The sequence below is a fragment of the Microchirus variegatus genome (genome assembly GCF_963457635.1).
Source record: "Microchirus variegatus genome assembly, chromosome: 8".
NCBI classification, from domain to species: Eukaryota; Metazoa; Chordata; class Actinopteri; order Pleuronectiformes; family Soleidae; genus Microchirus; species Microchirus variegatus.
Window position 1 is genome coordinate 6,561,757 of NC_139809.1, and position 22,153 is coordinate 6,583,909.

The 22,153-nt window shown below is 39.8% G+C and overlaps 1 protein-coding gene across 2 annotated transcripts; it reads left to right on the forward strand.

Annotated features, from left to right (window-relative positions):
• Positions 1-951: 951 nt before the first annotated feature.
• Positions 952-8,258, forward strand: gxylt1a (glucoside xylosyltransferase 1a). 2 transcript variants are annotated; one of them, XM_083894061.1, is made up of 7 exons: positions 952-1,183; positions 2,673-2,853; positions 2,949-3,080; positions 3,180-3,431; positions 3,923-4,046; positions 4,220-4,392; positions 6,550-8,258. In XM_083894061.1, the coding sequence occupies exons 1-7, from the start codon at positions 969-971 to the stop codon at positions 6,742-6,744; spliced, it is 1,272 nt and encodes a 423-aa protein (XP_083750187.1). In that variant the 5' UTR covers positions 952-968; the 3' UTR covers positions 6,745-8,258. The 2 variants fall into 2 exon arrangements, with proteins under 2 accessions (XP_083750187.1, XP_083750186.1); XM_083894060.1 differs by having other exon boundaries at positions 2,949-3,431.
• Positions 8,259-22,153: the final 13,895 nt, after the last annotated feature.

Sequence of the window (22,153 nt, forward strand, 5' to 3'; positions counted from 1 at the left end):
ACATGACAAGGCAGCAGACTTTGTCTTCAACTTGAACATTTTTCACTCTGTTTTATTAATATTACCCACCACCATTTCACACTTGTTGCAAGAGGTAAAAAAAAAAAACTCACACATTTTGTCTTAATTTAAGGGTCATAAAAGCAGTGGTAGAAAAATAACCCATTGCATTTACTTGCCTATTCTTTTTTTTTTTTTTTTAAATCACATCCTTTGCGTGTTTCTGTCTCATTAATGGACAGTATGTTGTATATAAAACACTAAAAACATGTTTTGGAATGAAATAGAAAATTCAACACTAACAACATCACAGAATGTTGCGTAACGTATCATTTATATACACTGCTCCAGTGAGTTTTCTATTGTTGGGCAACTTGAATCATGCATCCGTCAAGTGCATGTTTGTTCTATTCAGATCCCTTTTTAAACTTCTAGCATAGCATTGTTCTCAGTCACAGTTATTTAATCACACACACACATACAGGTTTGCCTGGTTTTTCATATAAGGGCACTGCATTGACTTCTATTAATGTTGATGGCCTCATCTAAACCATATCCCTTACCTTAAATTAACTACAATTCTCTATTAACTCAGGAAATAAGGTGCCTTCTCTTTGGGACTAGTGTTCCTACCATGTTTTCACCTATTCAATATTTTTATTTACTAAGGTGAATTTGGTATCTACATGATGAATGCAGTACAGCCAAAATAATGTTCTTCATATTTTTCTACAGTAATTATTTTTTATTAATATTTACAGTAGGAAAAGGCAGATATCACTTTTAGATCAAAAATAAACACCCACGTGTTCAGGAGTGGGTGGGACAGAGAGGTGGTAAACAGCAACTGTGCTCTTCGGCTTTACATCCTGACTTGGTTTGTGAGTTTGTTTTTAGTCCATCAGGTGATAGCACAGATGGACAAAGATGACGCGGTAGCGCATTAAAAAAAAATCGTAATTCACAAAATGCGATGCTATTTCCACGCATTTTTCCTTTGCGCCGTCTTCTGCTCACTGCTCTATGTGCTCAGTAAAGTAGCCTCTTCCTTGGAGGAGGAAGAGGAAGAGTGGGGCGTAAGAAACCGGAGAGTACCGCACAGGAGCAGCCATGACGCCGGGCACCTACTCAGGAAAGGCCCGGGATTGTTAGGCCTTCGACAGCCTGAAGATGAGCTTGACAGGTAGCTTAGCCGGCTTTATTGTCTCATTAAATCCCACACGTTGCACTAACTGCACTTAAAGTTGCTATTAAGATTAAATATGAAGCAGCACTAGCTGTCGTTATGGGTTACTTGTTTTATTTGCTACGTCTGACGTCATTTAATGTTACAGTCACAGAACCGGCGTAGTTAAACTAGTTTAGCATAACCATTGAGCTGTCCAAGCTGGATATAGCTTTAAAACTGGCTGTTAAAAACGTGCTTCTGCTACTCGCTGCTTGGGTGTAATGTAATGTGATGAGATTCAGAATCACCATTCCTATCTTTATTACTAATTAGCTACCACGAATGACTTAGCATTTGCAGAATCATTGATTAACCATTAACACTGATGCTTACCAGTTCTGTGCCTCATTAGCTTTTGATTTTGGCTGGATTTGAAGGACGGCCATCTGTTGAACTACTAACTCTTTAGTCGCTGCAGGGCAGATCTGATCTCGAAGCATGAAGCTCTAATGTGTAAAATAACCTAATTTTAAGTAACTTTAAATGATGGCAAAGCTCACATTTTCATTCTGACAGGTGTAAATCACTGTCAGTTTCTTACTGGAATCCATATTGGAGACTGCCTGCTGATGTTTGTGGAGTGAACTGCTTATTGGAATCTACTCTTGGGTATGACTGGTTTATTGAATCTCTCTTAATATATGAGTGATCGTTTTTAATCCATGAGATTGTTCTGCTTTTGTATATCCACGGGTCCCATTGAGCCCATTGCTGCTCTCTCAGTGTTCCTTGAATGCTTTTAATATCTAATCATAAGTAGCTGTCGGAAATCAACCACCTCATAATCACTTGCATACTATTGCAATTGACAGAGTCTGTGCAAACTATAATCCCACACAGTAATTCAGTTTGTATTACAAATCTGTGTTTGCAAAGGAAAAGACAAAACACCTAGGGCTGCAGCTAACAATTGCTTTTCTTATCAATTTGAGTATTTTCTTGATTAGTCATATAGTAGTTTGCTCTATAAAACCAGAAAACTGTTTCCTAAACTTCTAAATGATCACATTCTAAGCTGAAGCTGAAAATGTTTTTTGTTTTTTTGATTTAGTTAAAGAAAACCCCTCAAACTGGTTAAATAGTTGGTTATTGAATGAGCAATTGCTTCATTGTTGCAGCCCTTAAACCCGGTCTTGCTACCTCTTGATGTATGCTAGGTTTGCCATACTATGAAAGAGATATGACTGAAAGACTGTGTGACTGTGTAATGATTTCCAAACCAGTTTACAAAGACACTTGGAGGCAGTGGACACATAATAACCCTGTTCTCTATCTGAATCTAATGGCACTTCCAACCTTACAGGACTTCATTCAGCTGAGCTGAACCTGCGGAAATCATGACTCCGTTTTCTTCTGTGCATGTTATTAAATCGATTAAGTTCTATCATTGTAAATAAAAGCTCAGGGTCAGTGACTTAATCATTTCATTTGTCTTGGTTCTTAGAGAAAAGCCAGACTCTGCAGTCAAGGTACGCGATGAGAGGAGTCACCTGGCTGTGGTGGCCTGTGGCCCCAGGCTCGAGGAGACTCTCACTATGATGAAGTCTGCTGTTCTCTTCAGCCAAAAGCCACTGCACTTTTACATCTTTGCTGAGGACAATCTACATGAAGGATTTAGACATTCTGTAAGTGTCCTCCTGTTGTCCTCCCCAGCATTACTAAAATGTTAATTCACTTGATTTCCTACATTTTTATTTTTTTTTCTTATTTGATCTTACAGCTGGACTCGTGGCCCAGCACAGCTCAGACCAAATTCAAGTTTACACTGTATTCCATAACGTTTCCTAAGGAGAATGCAAATGAGTGGAAGAAGCTCTTCAAACCTTGTGCTTCTCAGAGACTCTTCCTGCCAGTATGTCTTGAACCATATTTCATATACATGGCTGGTGATGAGTATACATTTGCAACATGCCCTCATCATTCTATTTTATTGCTGTCTTTTTTTTTCCAGCTGATCCTGAAGGAAGTGGATTCTTTGCTTTATGTAGACACTGATATCCTCTTCCTGAAGCCAGTAGAGGACATTTGGGCTCTGCTTTCACAGTTCAATTCAAGCCAGTTGGCAGCAATGGCCCCAGAGCACGAGGAGCCACGCATTGGCTGGTATAATCGTTTCGCCCGTCACCCTTATTATGGCAAGACAGGCATCAATTCAGGTGTCATGCTTATGAACATGACTCGCCTCAGGGAGAAATTATTTAAGGTAATGTGCAAATAGATTTTTTTTGTGTGTGTTTTGTATGGTCGTCTAGTTCAGTTAGTGTAGTTTATGTAACTTGTTTGTGCTAGAAATGTGTAGGTTAAATTGTTGTCTATCATTATGGCCATGATATAATTACAAATACAGAATAGTGAATAATGAAACAATATACCATACTAAATGTGTCAAATTGTCACTTCGAGAGAGAGCTTTATATGTTGATTTAAAATCATACTATCCACATTTATTAAACATTAACACATGCATTGATATTATTAATAATATATTGGAAATGTGTTAAAAAATAAATTGAAAGGGAGTTAACCGTAGTAGCTGTACCACCAATTCTAACCAGGAGATGTCACTCTTGTCATGTCTTTTTAAAGCCTCACAATGAGAATTCACTGTCAAACAAAACAGTGTTAAAGGTGATTATGATTTCCTGAGGCAAACGAATACAAATGTTTTCTGATTAGCTTATTTTGTACCTCCAGAATGACCTGACCACCGTTGCACTACACTGGGAGGAAATTCTGATGCCTCTTCTCCAGAAGTATAAACTCAACATCACGTGGGGGGACCAGGACCTTCTGAACATCATATTTCATCATAATCCAGGTTCCTGCAACCACATACACATGAATATTTTGAGTTATAAATGCTCAGGACAAGAGCAAGGCTTACTTAAAGACATGCTGGTTGTTGGTTTTAGCTTTAATTTGACTGTTAATGTTGAATAAACTCAAGTTATTTTCATCATCCCAACAACTGCACCTCTTGCTGTGTTCCAGAAAGCCTATACATGTTCCCCTGTCAGTGGAACTACCGTCCAGACCACTGCATGTATGGCAGCAACTGTCAACAGGCTGAGCAGGAAGGTGTCTTCATTCTCCATGGTAACCGGGGAGTGTACCACAATGACAAGCAGCCAGCATTTCGAGCTGTTTACGAAGCCATCCAAAAGGTAGAGAGTGCCTCGGCATGTCAGCCGTCTGGGGTTTGTCTGAACCCCTGCAGTAATATGAAAATATAACAAAATTAGTATTGCAGACGGTTCGTGTATAAAATAGAGCATATTAATTATTTTAAGAGTACTCCAGACAGACACAGACAATAGAAAATGTAACTATTGAGTGATTATTTTATAGACTTTCTTTCTGTTGCCTCTGGTTCTTTGGGGGACAGTTGTGGAAACAGACCAGGCTATTTGGGCAAACATTTACGAGTCATTTTATCATCAATAGACTCTCCAGACCATTTCTTTCCTCTCGTGGATGCTTCAATCCACCAGTGTTTTAATCAATAGCCTGTTAAACATTTGTCTTTCTGTCCAAACCAAACAAATCAGCCTAACCTTGTTTCGACAAGGGAACGGGCTGCTTGCAAATGTGTTGCCCATATGATGCATCCTAACCGATCATTAGCAGCATTGAATTGTTCTTAACAATGACAAAATAAGTCATATCTGTCTAATATACTACTATAATAACTTTTCAAAACAGCATTACTTCACAAAGAAAGACTGTTAAAAATCGACAAGGAATTTGTATATGTATATACAAGTCTGAAAAAAAAACAACTGAAGATGATTCAAATGAAAATAATCACACAGTAGCTTAAAGTGATGGTAAAAGAAAAGTATAGCCCCACTTTCTTAATAGATATGAAAGTATGTTTATATAAAAGGTTCAACATTGGATCAATGATTGGGTAAGAGAGCATTGTCACTCAAAAGTAGGCAGCATTTAAAAAAAAGTATGTTCTCCGTTTCACACTTGCAGTGATATTCACCTTTTCCTGCTCATCATTAGTGACAGAGTTCACCGATCAAGCAAATCAGCTGTAGAGCCTTCGATCTGCCTCTGTTGATTTCAGCACACTGGTCAACGTGCAGGCGGAGGGAGGGCGCTTCATTAGCTGGTCTCCATCTATTACGGCCACAAGGCTCAGCCTGGCCACTATCAGTGCAGGCAATGTTCTCAGCCATTAAGTAAACGAACAGGCTTCATTATGGGGCGCTCGACCCCCCCGTGCCTCAATCAGTCTCTGTGACAAAAACGTGCTATGGAATTTTTATTTATTTTTTTGGAATCGAGGGATGTTTAGTTCCTATGGAGGTTTGCTGTGGTTTGTTGTTTGTTTTCACAAAACACGCCCCGTGTAAAGTAGATGAATGTGAGCCATGTGGCTTTGTGTTAGCATTAGCTAATCAGAGCACAGGGTGATGTAATAGAGGAGGGTGGTTTTTGTAGTTTATAATCTAGTCTTTGTTAAAGCTTTTATCAACCCTTACTGTTGCTCCAGCTCCTCGGGCCCCCTCCCACTTTGTTCCACTCAGTCCTGTGAGGACAGCACCCTGAAGCCTGGAGCAGGCAATTCTGAAGGAAACTCATTTCTATCCCACTAGGAGCTCCTTAGTCAGTCTGGCTCCCATGGCTGGCTCTCTCAGCCAGCAAAGGAGCTTGCAATAAAAGGCACTACCATTACCCAGCCAAGCCCACAGAAGAGTTGTAAATTTTTAAGTGCTGATGCTAGTTTGAGACATGATGGCTGTGTGGACAACGCACCAGCAGCATCCACATAAAAATCAATAGGAGGCTGTTAATGGTGTTTTATTGCCTACTGCAGTATATGAATGATAATAAAGAAAGTGTGCTTTGAGTAAACTAATGTCGGGGAAAATTACAGTCAAATTAAACACTAAAAAATTGTGTTTTTTTCTAATTAACGAGAGTGACAAAAGAGAGGTTTACTTCTCTATAAAAACAAAAGGCCTGCTTCTTGATTTATGTACTCACATGTGAGAAAAGTGGTGGAACAGCTAAAACATTTATCATTGTTGTTTTCCTTGTCACTAAATGATAAGGCACGTCTGTAATGCTGGGAGTCCAATGTATCGTACACAGCCTCATTTGACAGTTGCGTTAAATACAGAATGTTAGTGTTGAAATTTGAGTGAAAAATGCCATAATGCATAATTAATTCAAATGATCTGAATGTAGTTATAATTTACTTTGACTAATGCGAGGAGCAGGAGACGAGCTGAAATGAAAGTGAGTGCAGCCACGTCTAAGTGAAATCGAAACGTTAATACTTGCACTTTTTTTTCTTTACGTCGTAGTACCCGTTTGGCGAGAACATGGATGCTTCGCTGCTCGGGCCACTCGAAGAGTCGCTGCAGGCCGCCGCGCACACCTACTGTGGAAGAGCCAGTCATACTTTCACCAAGAGTTTAAAACAAAGTGTCATGTCTGTTCAACGGGAGGTTACGCAAAGACGACAATCAGATCACCACCACATTGATATCACTCCTTGAATGAAGATACACTCCTGTGGAGGAGCAAATAAGTTGGAGGAGAAATGAACTCAGACTCGCATTGATCCCTCATCTGATTATGATGGGACGCTGATCTTGTTAGATGTCTGTCCATTGAACACAGCCGGGTCACAAAATCTCTCTCACCATGCCAGAGAGTATCCTGTGATTCCACTTTGCCCTGCAGAGAACCTACAATCATTAGTATATTTTATCTAAGGTCTTAAGGGGGAAAATACGCTCAGCAGGGTACTTAATCATTTAGAGTATTTTTAATTGGAGTCGTTTTGATAGAATTTTGCTCACTGGCGTTTTTTAAATGCATTAATCTATGCAGAATTAACAAGAGAAGGGTTGTTGTTTTTCAGGTACTTGTTAGCGACACAAGATGAACAAAACCTGTTCATTAAGCATACCTCAAAACTCGTAGAGTAGAATCGGACCAGTATTTATTATTGATTAACATCTGTGACTGGAAGCACTTTTGATGTTTTACGTGTTATTGTGGTACCAGATTTTCAACAAACGTGTATGTTGCCTTGTCTCGTCTTAAAAAACGCTGTCAAATGCTGCACTCGGGTGTCTACAAAAGTTCATCCAGTAAAATGTGGCGAGCAACTGAGTCACATCAGTCCTGTAAAATAGCACTTTATTATTCGAGGGTTATAGTAGCTGGCAGAACGTACAGTAAGGTTTCGATTTAAAGCCTCTTTGTAATTTTTACGCTGATCACAGATATTCCAAAGGGTCAGGACGCTCTGACCTGTGTTTCACTGGGAATATAACATCAAAGTTAGTGGTGTGAGCGTTCAGAACATTTGGACACATACTGTCGCTAAAATTAAGGAGGCAACAATGCATCATCCAGGACTGCTGTAAAACACCAAAGAAGAACTAAAAGAATGCGCTTTACTGCTTTTAACATAACTGCCATCTATGACAGTATTCACATTTTTCTACTCTATCAAAAGTTATTATTTATTGCTTATCTCATTACAAGCAGAAAAAAAACAGCTCGCCAGTAAATTCTGCACATTTTCAAGCCGGGTGGATGGATGAAATATATCACTATCACCAACATCAGCACTTTTTCGATGATTGAAATGATCATCACGTTAGCATCCTGAGAAGTTCTCCAAGACAAAGACACTGTATTAGAATTTTTACAAAAAGTAACTGGAGATTGCAAAATCTGCTGATTCCTGGAACAAAACTGATGCGGAATTGTGCACAAGTCTCAGGCCACCATTAGATTTGTTGTTTTAGCAATGCTATAACGACCATTCAGTGCATTATTTCTAATCAATTAATTGGAATATATCCGGAGAATATGGGAACGATTTATGTAGATTTAAAAAAGCCTCTACAGGTTAAAGTGTCGTGTTTGTCCTACTATTCCATGTCGTAAAAGTATCTGCTGTGACGCCATAAGACCACCTTTCAGTCACATGATTCCAATCCAAATGTCAACAATCACACAATTTGACAAAGGCAAAGACAGCAAAGCTTGTGGTGCCCTGGTTTTATATTTGATTTGATTTTATTGCATCATATTGTAGATATCTAAACATGTGTACAAAATATTTTCGAATAAACCTGATTCCTGTTCCTGTGGTGTGGTTTAAATACAGCACATGCTTTGTAGTTTTAAAAGAAAATATTCCTTCACCTTCCTAAAGTGTTGCTGAAAAAGAAACGGATTAGACCTGCAGGCTACTTGTTGCCCACTCACTCCGCACAAATGAGCTTGAGCCATGTCCAAGAAGGCAGAGCAAGCTGAAAATAAGAAATCAATGTGTGAGTATGAAGACTTCAGAAAGTGTTAGATGTCCAAAAAAAAGGAGCTGATGTGTTTGAGTCAGTAGCCTCTGGCTCTTCATTTCACAGACAGATTGACAGACATGACTGGAATAGGTAATGTGTCTGCATGAGGAATAGCAGTGTGCAATGATTTTGGAAAAACGTTTTTCAATAATTTTTTTTTTTTTTACTCATATCAATGGGTTGGTTTGCTAAGCCAGTAAAAAAAACCACCGCTGAGGTTTTCCATTTTAGACAATTAGTGGTTGCTTTGCAAGTTACTGAGCAATAACGGAGAAGGGATTTTATTTATTTTGGTTGTGGTCAAAGTGGCAGATCATTTCAAGCCTCAGGACGTTTCACTCCTACTCAGACTTGGGAGATCTGCTACAGTTGAAAAGGTTCAGGAATAGCCTCCAAGATAGAAGTTTTTTCTTTTTTTTCAATTGCTCTGTCCACACCCACTCATGAAAGCATCTTTAATGGCTCAGCAAGTGCATTTTATGATTTGCTGTGTGGTATATACAAAAACGAAAGTGCACAAACGGGTCAATTTATTTCACATGTAAGGTGATTATACATCTGCCGCGAAACGCTCAGTGATGGTATTGAACACCTTGGAGCACAATCCTTAGTAGGATAGATGTTTACAACTTCAATAATATGCAAAGCATATTCAGTTTTTAGGTGGAAAGACTAATGCTCTTACTGCCTGGTTGTACCCCCCCCCCTCCCAAGTATCACGGTAATTGAGCTCTCATTCTCTTTCAGTCTAACAGGAACTGCCAATGGATTATTCATGTTATTGCTTGCACCACTTGGCCTCTGTGATGTTCAATAGCGATTTAAAGCCCAGGCATAAACAGTCGGAGGCAAACGGTCCACCGCACATATAAAGTGTGTCACAAAAAACCTTCTCAACCTTCTCTTTGCTCAAGGTACAGTAAAGTGAAGAGATTTCAGGTGCAAAGGACATAAGACTGCAACGTGTTTATTGATGGAAACTGCTTTGGTTGGTGGAAACTTCTACTGCTTTATCCTCCACATGAGGGTCATGGGGGGGTGCTGGAGCCAATCCCAGCTGAAATACAGCGAAAGGCGGGGTACACCTTGGACAGACTAAATTGGGCTTAACCATTCACTCTCACACTCGCACCTATGGTCAATTTAGAGTGTCCAATTTGCCTAATCCCCAAATCAACATGTAAATGAACCTGGAAATGAATGAATGAAAAACCATGCAAACTCCATGCAGAAAGGCCCTTGTTTCCAAGAGTGCTTCATTTAATTCAATGAGACACAATTTAAATCTTCAGACTCAACGTAACATTCAGATAAGGTAAACAAAAACCTGTGGATATTTTTGCTTAACCCTCTATCTAAAAAATGTGCACTCCCTCTAGTGCAAGTGCTGTCCCAATTCTCAGAAAAATTAAGTTGAGGGGCAAGTTTAAGGGCTGCATCGCCCTCAATATTGAGATTTTTTACGAGACCACCCTTGCGAGCAAGGGCTACCCAGAATGCATTGCGTGTTTTCACATAACAAAGATGGCGCTGAAAGCAGCGAAACGAGTACGCTACAAATTAAGTATTTTCTTTGTTAATAGAGATATAAAAATGATGAAAACCATTGTATTATCTTAGTTTAGGCCCATATTATGGATTACATAAATCCGTAAAAAAATTGCAGGACAAGCGATCGTTTGCTATGGTTTACTTTTCAATAAGCCGTGGTGTGTGGTAACTGTCAGCTGAATATGTCCGTGGTTGTGGTATTTGTATGAGTATCATCTTACTGACAACCTAATAACTTGACTGACAATCGGATCATAATAAATAATCGTGACGTAAATGTGTTCTTCTTCTTCTTTTTTGGAGTTGACAGACTGGACGCAGCTTTCTCGTTATTCTGCCCCCCGCAGTCTGAAGACGTATCTGCATTTAAGGGGTGTCCCATTTCTAAGTGACAAAATAACCCTCAACACTTGGTTTTGAGGGCCAGTTAAGATTAAGGGTTGAGCTTGAGGGTTAAGATTGAGGGTTAAGATAGGAATTGGAATTGAATGTACAGAGGTGTTACTAAGTTCTGAGACCTGTCAGAGGACAATTAAGATTTTTTTTTTTTTTTAAAGAAAGGTCTATCGAGGCTTTAATAGAGAAAACATGTTACTCAACATGTCACAAGAACAGTTGAAGTCATCATCAACACCTTCGGTCTCCACTCTGCTCAATTTGCTCGACGACACTTAATCAAGATATGAACCTGACAGTGAGTCGCGTTTCCTGTCATTTTGATAAACGCGGTGAAAGAGAAGATGAGAGGGAAGGTAAGAGGTTTATCAACACTGAACAGGAAAGGTAGAAAATCTATATTCTCATCGCTCTGCTCTGCACCTTTCCTGCTCAAGAATGATACAATTTACCATGAACTTTTTTTGATCAATACTTTATTGGCCCACCCCTGCTGAGACAGGTATAATTGTGCTGATATTTCAAGGTTTAAAACAATTAATGTAATTTACTTATGAACATTAGCTATGCATGGATCTTTCAATATCACGCTGGGAGGTGAATTTGCCACCGTAAGCAGAACGAGATGAGAAATGTGTATATGCAAATATGATGAGATAGATACGTCAGTGCATGGAGTCAGACGTGGATATCATCTTGTCAAGTAATGAAGTTCAATTTAATCAATTTATGAGAAGGTAGCTGTATGTGGTCTGGATGCTGACTACGCTTTTTTTTCATTTGGTAAAAGGTCTTAACCGTAAATTAAGATTCTTCCTAATTTCCCAAATGTTGGAAAAAGATTTAGAGTCTACGGCTCTGCTAGTGTCTTTGAATCTAATACTCTCCAGTCAATATATACGCAATTGCTAATATTTAACAGGTATAATATTTTTCATCTTCGTTTAGCGTGAACGCAATGCTAGAAGCTGAGGGTGATGGACCTCAGATTTGAAAGTGGCCATAAACCACAGAATTGGACGAATTTACGAATCTGACCGATGACAACAGGAGATAAAATGTCAAGGAATCAATAAATTTTCACAATTCACTCCGTTCAGGACATGAATGTCATGGCAATCAATCCAGGAGTAGTTGTTCACGCAACTATCAACCTTGTGGTGTTTGGGATTAGTATGGAAATTAGACGACCTTGTGCCCGGGGAACAAGAACGTATGTGACAATTTATGGGCATTCATGTCAAGTATTTCAATCTGGACCAAATTGGTGGACGGACCAACTGACATTGCCCCACCCGCAGGTCTCTAAGATCATCTATGTAGCTAAAAAAAATGTTATTCCCGATTTTGCATCTCCAAATCTCCCAGTTCAGAAGGACATTCATGAAACATCACCATCAATATTTTAACAAATAATCCATAGCGATCAGAGTTCGGTGGCCGTTCTCCATAATCCACTCCTGCTCAAAGCGCCTCCACACGGACGCCAAGGACTTCTATTGCCATCACATAAAAGAGGCATGTTTTATAGATGCGTAAACATACAACATACAATTCAAACATACAAAAAATAAGCATGTTATTACTCTGTCTCACTCTTACATTGGCTTTTTATGACCGGACTGAAGCAAATCTGTATTACCGCTCATAAAAGAAGATATCAATCACTCCCACTGACCTTTTTTCCCCCCTGATAAAGTGCCTCATTGATGAGCTTCATCCCAGTGCCTGTAGGCTAAAGGGATATTGGTTGAAATCAATGCCGTGCCAAGTATTGTTAGCGAACTACATGCCCCATGATTCAATACCCCCCACACTTTTCTTGATTGCACTGTTTACACCGCTGACAAGCCGCATTAATGGACGGAGCATGTGATTCACGGTAACTGACTGACTGCTCCGGCTATTACGGGTGTGTGTCCGCGTTCATGCACGAGCATAACGGCGGCATCGGCGGTCGTAAATAGTCTGCGACTTGGACAGAGGCCAAGAATGTGTTTTTGCGATTTGTGCGTTTGCATTCAAATGAGCGCGCGGCGATGTCTTTGTGCGGTTGTCGACTTTTGGGAGACATTTGAAAGTCCTCAGGTTGCGTTTACAGGAGTTCAGCTTGACCCCTCTGCGTCAACCGTGGGGCTTCAGTGACAGTGAGCTCTTTTGTTTAGTTGACCCGAATGGTGTTAATCGCTTAATAATTAGAATAAACTGAGCACATGCATGTCTCTTTTTTTATTCTGTCCCCCGAGTCCTCATCCTCAAACACTGCAGGTCATTTGTCTTCTGAAGACATACATCCTTTCTTCCTTCCTTCCTTCGCTGGCATTCGCTAATGAGTTTATCGTTCGTGTATAGGCTCACACAGAGATGTCGCCTCATTGACTATTGGAGCAGCTCGACCTGTGCGTGTGAAGCCTTTAATTGTTTTCACCGGATTTTGACAGCACATGACACATGATGGATTTGCCAGTGTAATTGTCTTTGACACAGAAAAGGACAATTTGTGTGTCTACTCTGGGAAACGTTCACGAGTCAATGGGTAACTTTTTGCAAGATGCGACATAATAAGGGGATAGTTTTTATGAAACACACATTTTAAAGGGACACTGTGTAGTATTTATGGGTTTATATAACCCAAAATCCTCCTGCATTGTCTAGTCGATGTATAATAGTTTTTGTTTCATTTACGTAGTGTTTCAAAAAGTCATGTAAAATAACACGGTCGCGGGCCGCGGTTGCATAGCCACTGTTAGCAGCGAGACGCCATGTTTCTACCGGAGCCTGTAAGGACAAACGCGAGAGAACAAATCAAGCGTCTCTTTACTTGTAGCGGAAGTCCCGCCTCCTCTCTCTCCGCTTCGTCTGCTACTGGCCGCGGTAGCTCGCCCTCTCCCTCGCCTCACGAACCTCATCTGCTGACACGGAGAAAGACGACGAGGACGACATTTGACCAGCTGAGGACACCGTAGCGCTCAGGGAAGGGAGGGGGTGAGCAGAGCAGCAGTTCTTTGTTGTAAATGTCAGCCTCTCCTCTTGATGGCACTATAAACTACTTACTTCACCTTTAATGGATGAATTTTTCAGGAATTGGAGTTCCAATTCCTCCCACAGTCCAAAAGCATGCAGTTTTGGGGATCAGGAAAATTGGACACTCATAGGCTTGAGTGTGAGAGTGAATGGTTGTCTCTATGAAGCCCTGTGATGGACTGGTGACCTGTCCAGAGTCATCGTCCTATGTCAGCAGTGATTGGCACTAGCGTCCCCCACGACCCTCATGTGGAATTATAAAGCAGTAGAAGATGAATGGATGGATTTTCACGTTTGGTTTTAGACCAGAAAAGCGGTTCCTTTGGAGTTGAATGTACGGTACATTCAAAAATCCCCTTGGCTAAACGCTGTTCCACAAACTCCGTGACTTATATCACAAATCTCTCTCCACCTCATGAGCTGTTGACTGCAATGGAAATGTTAAATGAGTTCCTTCTTTAATTTATTTATTTTTCAGACTGTAGGCATATCCCTCATGTGAAACCTATTATAAAAAACCTAATCTCAAACTAATTTTAGCATTACACTTTTTTTTTTTTTTGCCTCTATGGAATTGGAAACACTGCGATAGATTAATCAGACGCTTACGTCGACGATGCAATGTAAGGTTACCTCGCTGAAAATGCATAATGAGCTGTAGGATTCAGCGAAGGAACATAGCACAAATAGCTCCAAGAAAGCCATTTTTCAGATTCCCTTATTATTTTCAAGGGCACTTTGACCACCGAAAAAACACAGAAATGGTTCCTCATCAAAGCTCCTACAAGTCATTATCATTATTTATGCATGCTTGGAGAAGTGAAGGGCCTGATTTTTCAGCGATACGGCCTGATAGTGGTTGAGCGTAAGCTATATCAAGCTTAGATAAGATATTTTTCAAGAAAGAAAAAAAAAACCTCATCCTGAGTGAAGCAGATGTCATTTTGTGAAAATGAGTTACACCAAACTGAAAGGATAGCCTTCATCTCTTCTGGGTAAGAGTTTCAAATGAGTATGGAGGCTTTGATCGTTAAGTTTTATTCCCTCCAGCGTATGTGTCCATCAATCACTGTATCCGTCCATGTTTCTGTCCATCTGTCCATCTGAAATCATTAAGTTTCCAGAGGAGAATTCTAAAAAAAAAACCATTTGCAATTTCTGATTAATGCCCACGGTTGTAATAATCAGGTAGTAAAGTGGTGTGTTGTGATATTTTGGATTTTACACGGGGATTTGTCCTCTCCTGGTATTACAGGAGTTGCTGTTGCGGGATCAAAAATCATTGATACACTCAGATATTTTGGGCATGTTTACTCGAATCCAGACATGTTTCTCACTGTCCAGCTATATTCCATCCATCCATCCATCTTCTACCGCTTTATCCTCCAGATGAGGGTCATTGGGGGGAGCTGTGCCAATTTAGAGTGTCCAATTCACCTAATCCCCATATTGCATGTTTTTGGACTGTGGGAGGAAGCTGGAGAAACCAGAGAAAACCCCCCCACACACACACGAGGAGAACATGCAAACTCCATGCAGAAACTATAGCTATATTCCATAATACAATATATTGTTAATATGTAAAAGTGTAAGAAGTATTGTAACTGTTGTAGCTGTGCCTGGAGTGGAGCTATATTTGATGATATGATATACTGCCAGTGTTCTGTTTAGTACACAGGTGAGTCCATATAGAGCTGTGTTGTCAGGGGCAACAACCCCTCCAGGTCCTGGTAAAAAAAAATGTCTTCAACAACTCCCACATTACAGAACTTCTGTTCCACGCAGAAGGATAATGGTGACATGACGTTCAAATATCATGTGTGCAATGTGTTGAATCCTTCTGAAGGAGATAATTTTGTTTTTTTTCAATGCTTGTATGAGGCAGCCTAGTGACAAACAGGATTGACTCTCTGCCTGCAGGAATAACAGATTTTAGCCATTTATCAAAAGACTCACCTGATCAAATCTACACCTGCTGAAGTCTACGATACCTTAAGTATGGGTTCATCACTTTATCTCGCCGATAGACGTCCATTTCTTCAAAGTTGAGGTTGAGCATGGTCAAGAAGGTTGTGGTGACAATCTGAGAACCCGCAGGTGAATATCAGTGGCTGTCAAGCTGAAGAGGAAAGCCTTTATCGGGAATTGGTTGACCCAGGTTAACCCTATAGGTTAACACAGGAAAGGTTAATAAAGGTTGAATGCGACAGGTATAATTTTAGGAATTTTGTTGTCAGAACATAAACAAATTAGAAATGAAATGTACGAAGCATCAACAGTAAAATAACAGCCATATTTGAGAAAATGTACTTACTTTCCACTGCTGTCAAAATCCCAGAATCACATGTAGGAGAGAAACCATGATGTAAATCATAAGTTAAATCATTTATAGTCCAAGCACAATCATGGGAATTTATTAATCCAGCATCTTGTTCTGAGCGATTTAAAATTTTTTTGTCATATCCTTGAGTTGCAGTGTATTAGCGGAGCCAGATTAACTCATGCAATTTGATGATAAAAAAAGACAGGAGACGCTGTCTTTATTCAAAAAAATTCTCCATGACTAGAGAATAAGCAGATTTCAATTAAAGAGGACAATCTTTATTGTCATGGGACACATAGAGAGTCACTGGCATGTGCCTCGAGGGCCTGACTGCACTCTGTTTCATTATCTCTCTCCTGCATGCATGGATTTTCCTTTTACCTTTACCCCGGCAGCCATTCAATGTTCCATTTACTCAATATTCCACCTATGGAGGTGTTCAGCAGGAATCAATTGAACGCTGTGATGTGGAGTCACTTCTAAATTGTTCTATCGAGTGAAACGTTTACACTTTGTTGCTCTCAGTGTTTATGAATTGGTTTGTTTTGTTGCAGACATTATTCACACATTAAATTTTTGCGTTAAAAATTAGAAGAGTTGAATGCTGGGTCCCAATCCAGGAGCTGTGTTTGGCGTATTAACCAAAATAAGTTTGTGTCGTAGAGGAAATCAAGTCAGCAGCTTCTTCCATGTACAAAGATTCAACTCTGAAGGCCTCTTAATTGTATTTTGCATCATTAGATATTAGGATTCACTGGGTTATATAGGGATAGGCTGGTCCAGGAAGTGAAAAGGCCGTGGCTTCTGGATTAAGACACATCTTAAATGTTACTTGAGGGAATAACTAAAAGAGAGATAAATTGTTTAACATCAAACCTGAAATAACCTGTCACTCTTTCATACAAAAATACCGGGGTCGTCAAATTACGATGACACAGTATGCAGTCCATAAATGCAAATAGCGGTTGACGTTCCTGATAAAGATTTGATTCCTTTTGCCGAAGTGTTGCTGTAACGCATGACTGACAATTTAATGAGAAGATTACTTCCTGATTCTTTTCCGCAGACCACTGATGTCTGACCGCGTGACAGTGAATTATAATCCAGGAGGCTTCGCTAATGATTATCTCACCAACACACAAACAGTGATTTAATAATCCTTTGTGTCCTTTGCTGTGACTGATATATATTAAGTTGTTCTACTTAAAAACTTGATATATTCATAGGCTTTCCCGGCAAGACAAACATAAGAGGTAATATTTTATCACGAGGATGCGCCGGAATGTGAAAAGTTAGTTCGGCGGGATAAAAGTTTACCACTTTACTTTATCACTTTTGTTTGTTTACAAGAGCAAAGCAGACACTAATGACTTCATGATCAGTGTGTGAATGAATGTGATCGGATAGATCGATGGACGGCCGCAGCGCACGAAAGCTGCTGTGTCTGGACTATTCTAACAGTCTTTTTTACCTGTTTTAAATAAAGTGAATTTATTTTAGAATCCATTTTTTAAAATCTTGACCCTGACTCGACCCTTTAGAGCAAGGTTGCCAAACTAGCGGCCCCGCGGGCCACGTGCGAACCCTCCGATCGATTACCCGCCCACACGACTACCAGCGAGGTGATAGGATATAGACAGAATATGTGACTACATACGTTTGCTAGGAATAGTTTTATAATAAATAAATAATAGGACATTAGGTTGTATTTAATGCTTTAGTAAATGTATTACACTCAACATTAAATGACATATTTAAGCCGTTTTAATTACAGTTTTCCTCATCATCTAATATCATCACGGATGTCTTATATTACCTACACGCTACTGAACAGTTGTTTTTTTCCCCCTCTTGACCAAACTATACGCTCATTGCCCCCCCCCCCCCCCCCCCCAGGCCTGCTACAGCTTCACACCTGCAGTGCAGAGGTCAGCAGGTCAGATGTTACTCGTGGTCCCAAAGACCCGTTTTTTTTAGTTCGACTAGGGTTCTTATTGTTTTATTCTTTTCACTGCATTTTTTTGTTTTTGTGATTCCATATCTGCGAAAGGTGTGCTATATAAATAAAATAGTTACTTACTTACTATGTCTTTACAGTACTTCCGATTGTGTGATCTACACAAACACCACAACCATGTCCCACTTAAAGCTCACATAGAGTGGTCCTGTTGCACATAAATGTTAGTTATGGAGGTCTACTTACATATATTAACTTGTTTTTATGGTCAAAAACCTCATAGTTGCTGTAAACTAGCCGATAGAAATCCTCTTTTCTGACGGTGTTTTTCTGCTGCGAGAATTCAGAGTGAACTTTCACCCCCAGAAGACAGAGTCTTGTGATTGGCCAGTACTATTCAGCACATCCGTTCTCAGAAGTGCAGCGCCCCCCTCTGGAACGGTGGATGCACTGCTCCTCATTATCAAAACATTGTTTTAACAGTGTTTAAAAATAGCTTCGTCACGACTCCCCGCCGCAGTCCCTTTATGACTTTAAACCGGAGTCAGACCCAGAGTCAGAAGACACTGTTGCTCGTGAAACACCTCCACAACGGACGTTATTCTTCTTCTGCGGTTCAATGTACGTAACCGGATGTGTCCGGACTACCGCCCGGAGCAGGACGATCGGTTGTTCAGGAGAACCGCTGCTTACGTAACTATTACGGGATTTTCAGTGATCTCGTTGAGCCCCGAGATTACAATAAACACAGCGTTCTCAGCAATGGCTGAACTGTTTGTTTAGAACCGTCAGGGCTTCATAAACAAGGTAATGACGCAGATACACACCAAAAAAACAGCGTTAATAGGAACTTCCGGTCTAGTTCAGCTTTAAAAAACACAGAAACATTTTCAAAAAAAAAAAAAATGTATAAAATATTTTGGTGATTATTAGAATTAAATGCTAGCAGGAGTCGAGATGAATGTTGACAGCTGCCGTCTCATAGCGATGATACTTATGATAACTGTGGCAGAAAAAAAGAAAGAATCTATTGGCGAGACCTTTCTAATGACCCTCATCATCCAGTGATGCTGGTGAGCAGAAGAGCTGAGATTACAGATGAATGGTTTAAGATTAAATCAAACGTATTTTGGATGAAGGCCCAATCATCTTTTGTAACGTCTTTGAGCGAAGCTTTATACTGAATTTTACTCTATCACGTGCGTTTGTGTGTGTGTGTGCGAATGGTTCTCCCATTTGCATTTTAAAATGTAATTATAAACAACGGATGTTGTTGGCTTGTAAATACGGTTTAAGAAGCTGCAGTAGATTTTTAGTTTGGCCGCACGATCATTTATGCACATCGAAGCAGTTGATATGGAAATCGTGAACCTTGTGAGTGCAAAATAGTTCTCACTTATGTGAGGGAAACCTGACGGGGCTTTTATAAATTAAATGATCAATGATTGGAATCCAGATTAAAGATAAGGACCTCACATTCCAGCTGTCAGCCTATATGGGCTTGTCATGCATTATGAAATGATGGCACTCTCCTGATTGTGTGTTATCATTTAGCAGTTGGGGTTTTTTTTTTTCCTGCAGTCGCCCCATATGTGTTTTGTAATGAAGAGTATTTCCATTCACCAGAGCAGAAAGTCATAAAAGTATCATTAGGCTTTTTTTAATGCTACCACTTTAGACAAACTTTCATGTCACTGTATGTGCCTTTAATTTCAGGGCAAAAATGTGTAAATGCGAGGAGACGAGACGATAGCAACTCAGAGCAGACGCAGGTCTAAATAACGACGGCTTTATCTCGAGCTCTTCTTGGGCGTTTCGTCAAATTTCCCACTTCAATTAAGCGCGGCGGCGCCTTCTCCATATCATAATTACACGATCTAACATTTATGGCTTGTCCACAAAGAGCACCAGCCCATGTTATCTCCCACAAGCACGCTGTCGTGCTAGTTCCTCTCTACACCGAGTGATAACTGTAATGGAGCCGCACACAAGTTAAGAGCAGTCACTCAGCTAATACACTGTCAGCGAAAGCTAAAAGTGAAGCCAGCAACAGACGTTGTTATTATAATGATTATGTTAAACCCTTTGTGACATATATTAGGCATATTCACTGTTGCAACTATTGCATTTTGCATTATTCATGAAAGCGCAAATGAGAGGCGTGTGACAAATAAATGCAGCGATGTATTATCTGTGCCCAATGACAATTTTTGGGCTTAAAATGAAAATTGCAGGCAGAATTCACAAATTTGAATGTTGCCAGTCTTTAAACAACCATTGTCTCTGTAGTGACAGGTTTGGTTTGGAGAAACCACTCCTCCCTACTCCATTGTTAGGCTGTGTCATTATTATTCAGGTGTTGGTGTCCCAAGAGAAATCTTCCTGTCAAAGGCTGCATCCACTTTTTTTTTTCCCTACGTATTCCTCCATTATACAGTGAATACCACTGAGAAAACACTAATCCCTCTGTTTTGTTTTGCTGGCCTCCTCTGCAGTCTTTGACAGCAATACATGTTGCCATTGAACAGAAATCCTCCTTTATTATGGTGGGACTTCAGCTCCATGGGTAGCAAAGGGAATCTAGTTCACGGCATCACTGTGGCCAGAGTGCGAAATCATCACACGGAAGAGTTGGGTATTTGAGAGGATTAACCATGTGGTGTAAAGTCACAGTATGTATTTTCCAAGTACGTGGTCATGCTGTGACAAATGTGTAACTATGGCAATAATGTAATACAAACTCAGTGTAGCTGCTTCAAACCGCTGTCATTCTTATGCAGAGCAAATACTACTGAGAGTCATTTTAAAGGCGCCATATGTAAGAATGTGGCCAAACACGGTTACTACACTGAAATACAAAATACCGAGGTCTTTTTTCGGTTTAGTTTTCTCCGCCATCGTAGCTCAGACGTAACTGGCGACCCGTGGTTACTCGGCAGCTGAGACTCTACTGACTGCAATGATGCAATGGCAGTAGGTGGCGCCACATGCCAAAAAGACGATTTCAAAACATAAACATGATTTGAAGTCTGCAAAAAAAAATGTTTTATGTGAATATGTTGGCTGTACTGTTGTTGTTGGTGAGTTCAGTTTGTTATATGAATATATATATATGAGTCACTGTGACATATTAGGAGGATTTTATGGCCAGTTGCTTTAGATTTATTACATAATTTTTATTTTACTCAAGGATGCATATGTATATTTTGAATTCCGAGAATTTCTAAACACATTACAACAGGTAACAACCATTTTTTTCCACAAGTAAAAGAATTGTTGAATATGTAGCCGCTCACTTCCGCTGTGGATTCATTAGAAAGAAACTTCAGCGGTAGAGGAAATCAATTTTGTCCACATTATGAACAGTAATTACCCTCTTGTTTGGACAAGTTTATATTCCCCGTAGTTTAACTTAAATGAGAAGACAACAACAAAGAGGTCAAAATAGGTCAAAGCCTCATATTGATTCAAAAACTAATTAACTTAAGTGACTTGAGTACTTTAACCAACAGCAGGTGTGCCCACATGAGATGGGGGGAGGGTTTTTCTCGAAGAAACCACATTGCGTGTCTAATTTCTCTATCATAAAATACTATAGCATTTTTTTTTTGCATTTAGTGGCGGAGATAATGATGTGAAGTTGCCATTTAACTGACACTATTGAGTACACTGAAGACCAGTCATAGTAAAAATGACACTGGTCAGCTTCATAGTACACGTCATCTTTTCAAAATATGACTATAACACCACTAAATAATGCATTTAATTCATTCCAAATGGTTGGTACAGGTCTAAGAATTTAATGATACTGTTTTACCAATGCAGGCAAACCTGGTGTTTACCAACAGGGTGGTCTGTGTGACCGATCAGAATAACAGTTAGGAATCATTTTTTTATAAATAAACAGCCCACAACCTACTGAAATCACCTCATCATGCCTGAGGATAGAGCTAAAAAAAAAAAAAGAAGAAGAAAAAGTCAGCCAGCAATTTGCATTTAGATTGTGCTTCCCCTACTAAAGCACATGAATGAGCTTACTAAGGAAAGAGATAATCCAACCCATTTGTTTTTAGCCCAAGTAACATCTTCGGAGAGAGAGAGAGGGAGAGAGAGCTTTCTGTGAAAGTACGTGTTCAGCAGATGTAAAGCCTGAATGGATTGACTGAAATATGTTGTTGGTGAGTTAATAATAAACGTGTAGCCTGTTCTGCTGTGAATTTAATTAAATGAATATTCACTAAGGACTGCTACTGCATACAGGAGGGAAAAGCCGTATTATAATTGCAATTGAGATGTTGTATTTGTGTGTCTGAAATGTTTAATGGTAGAAAAAA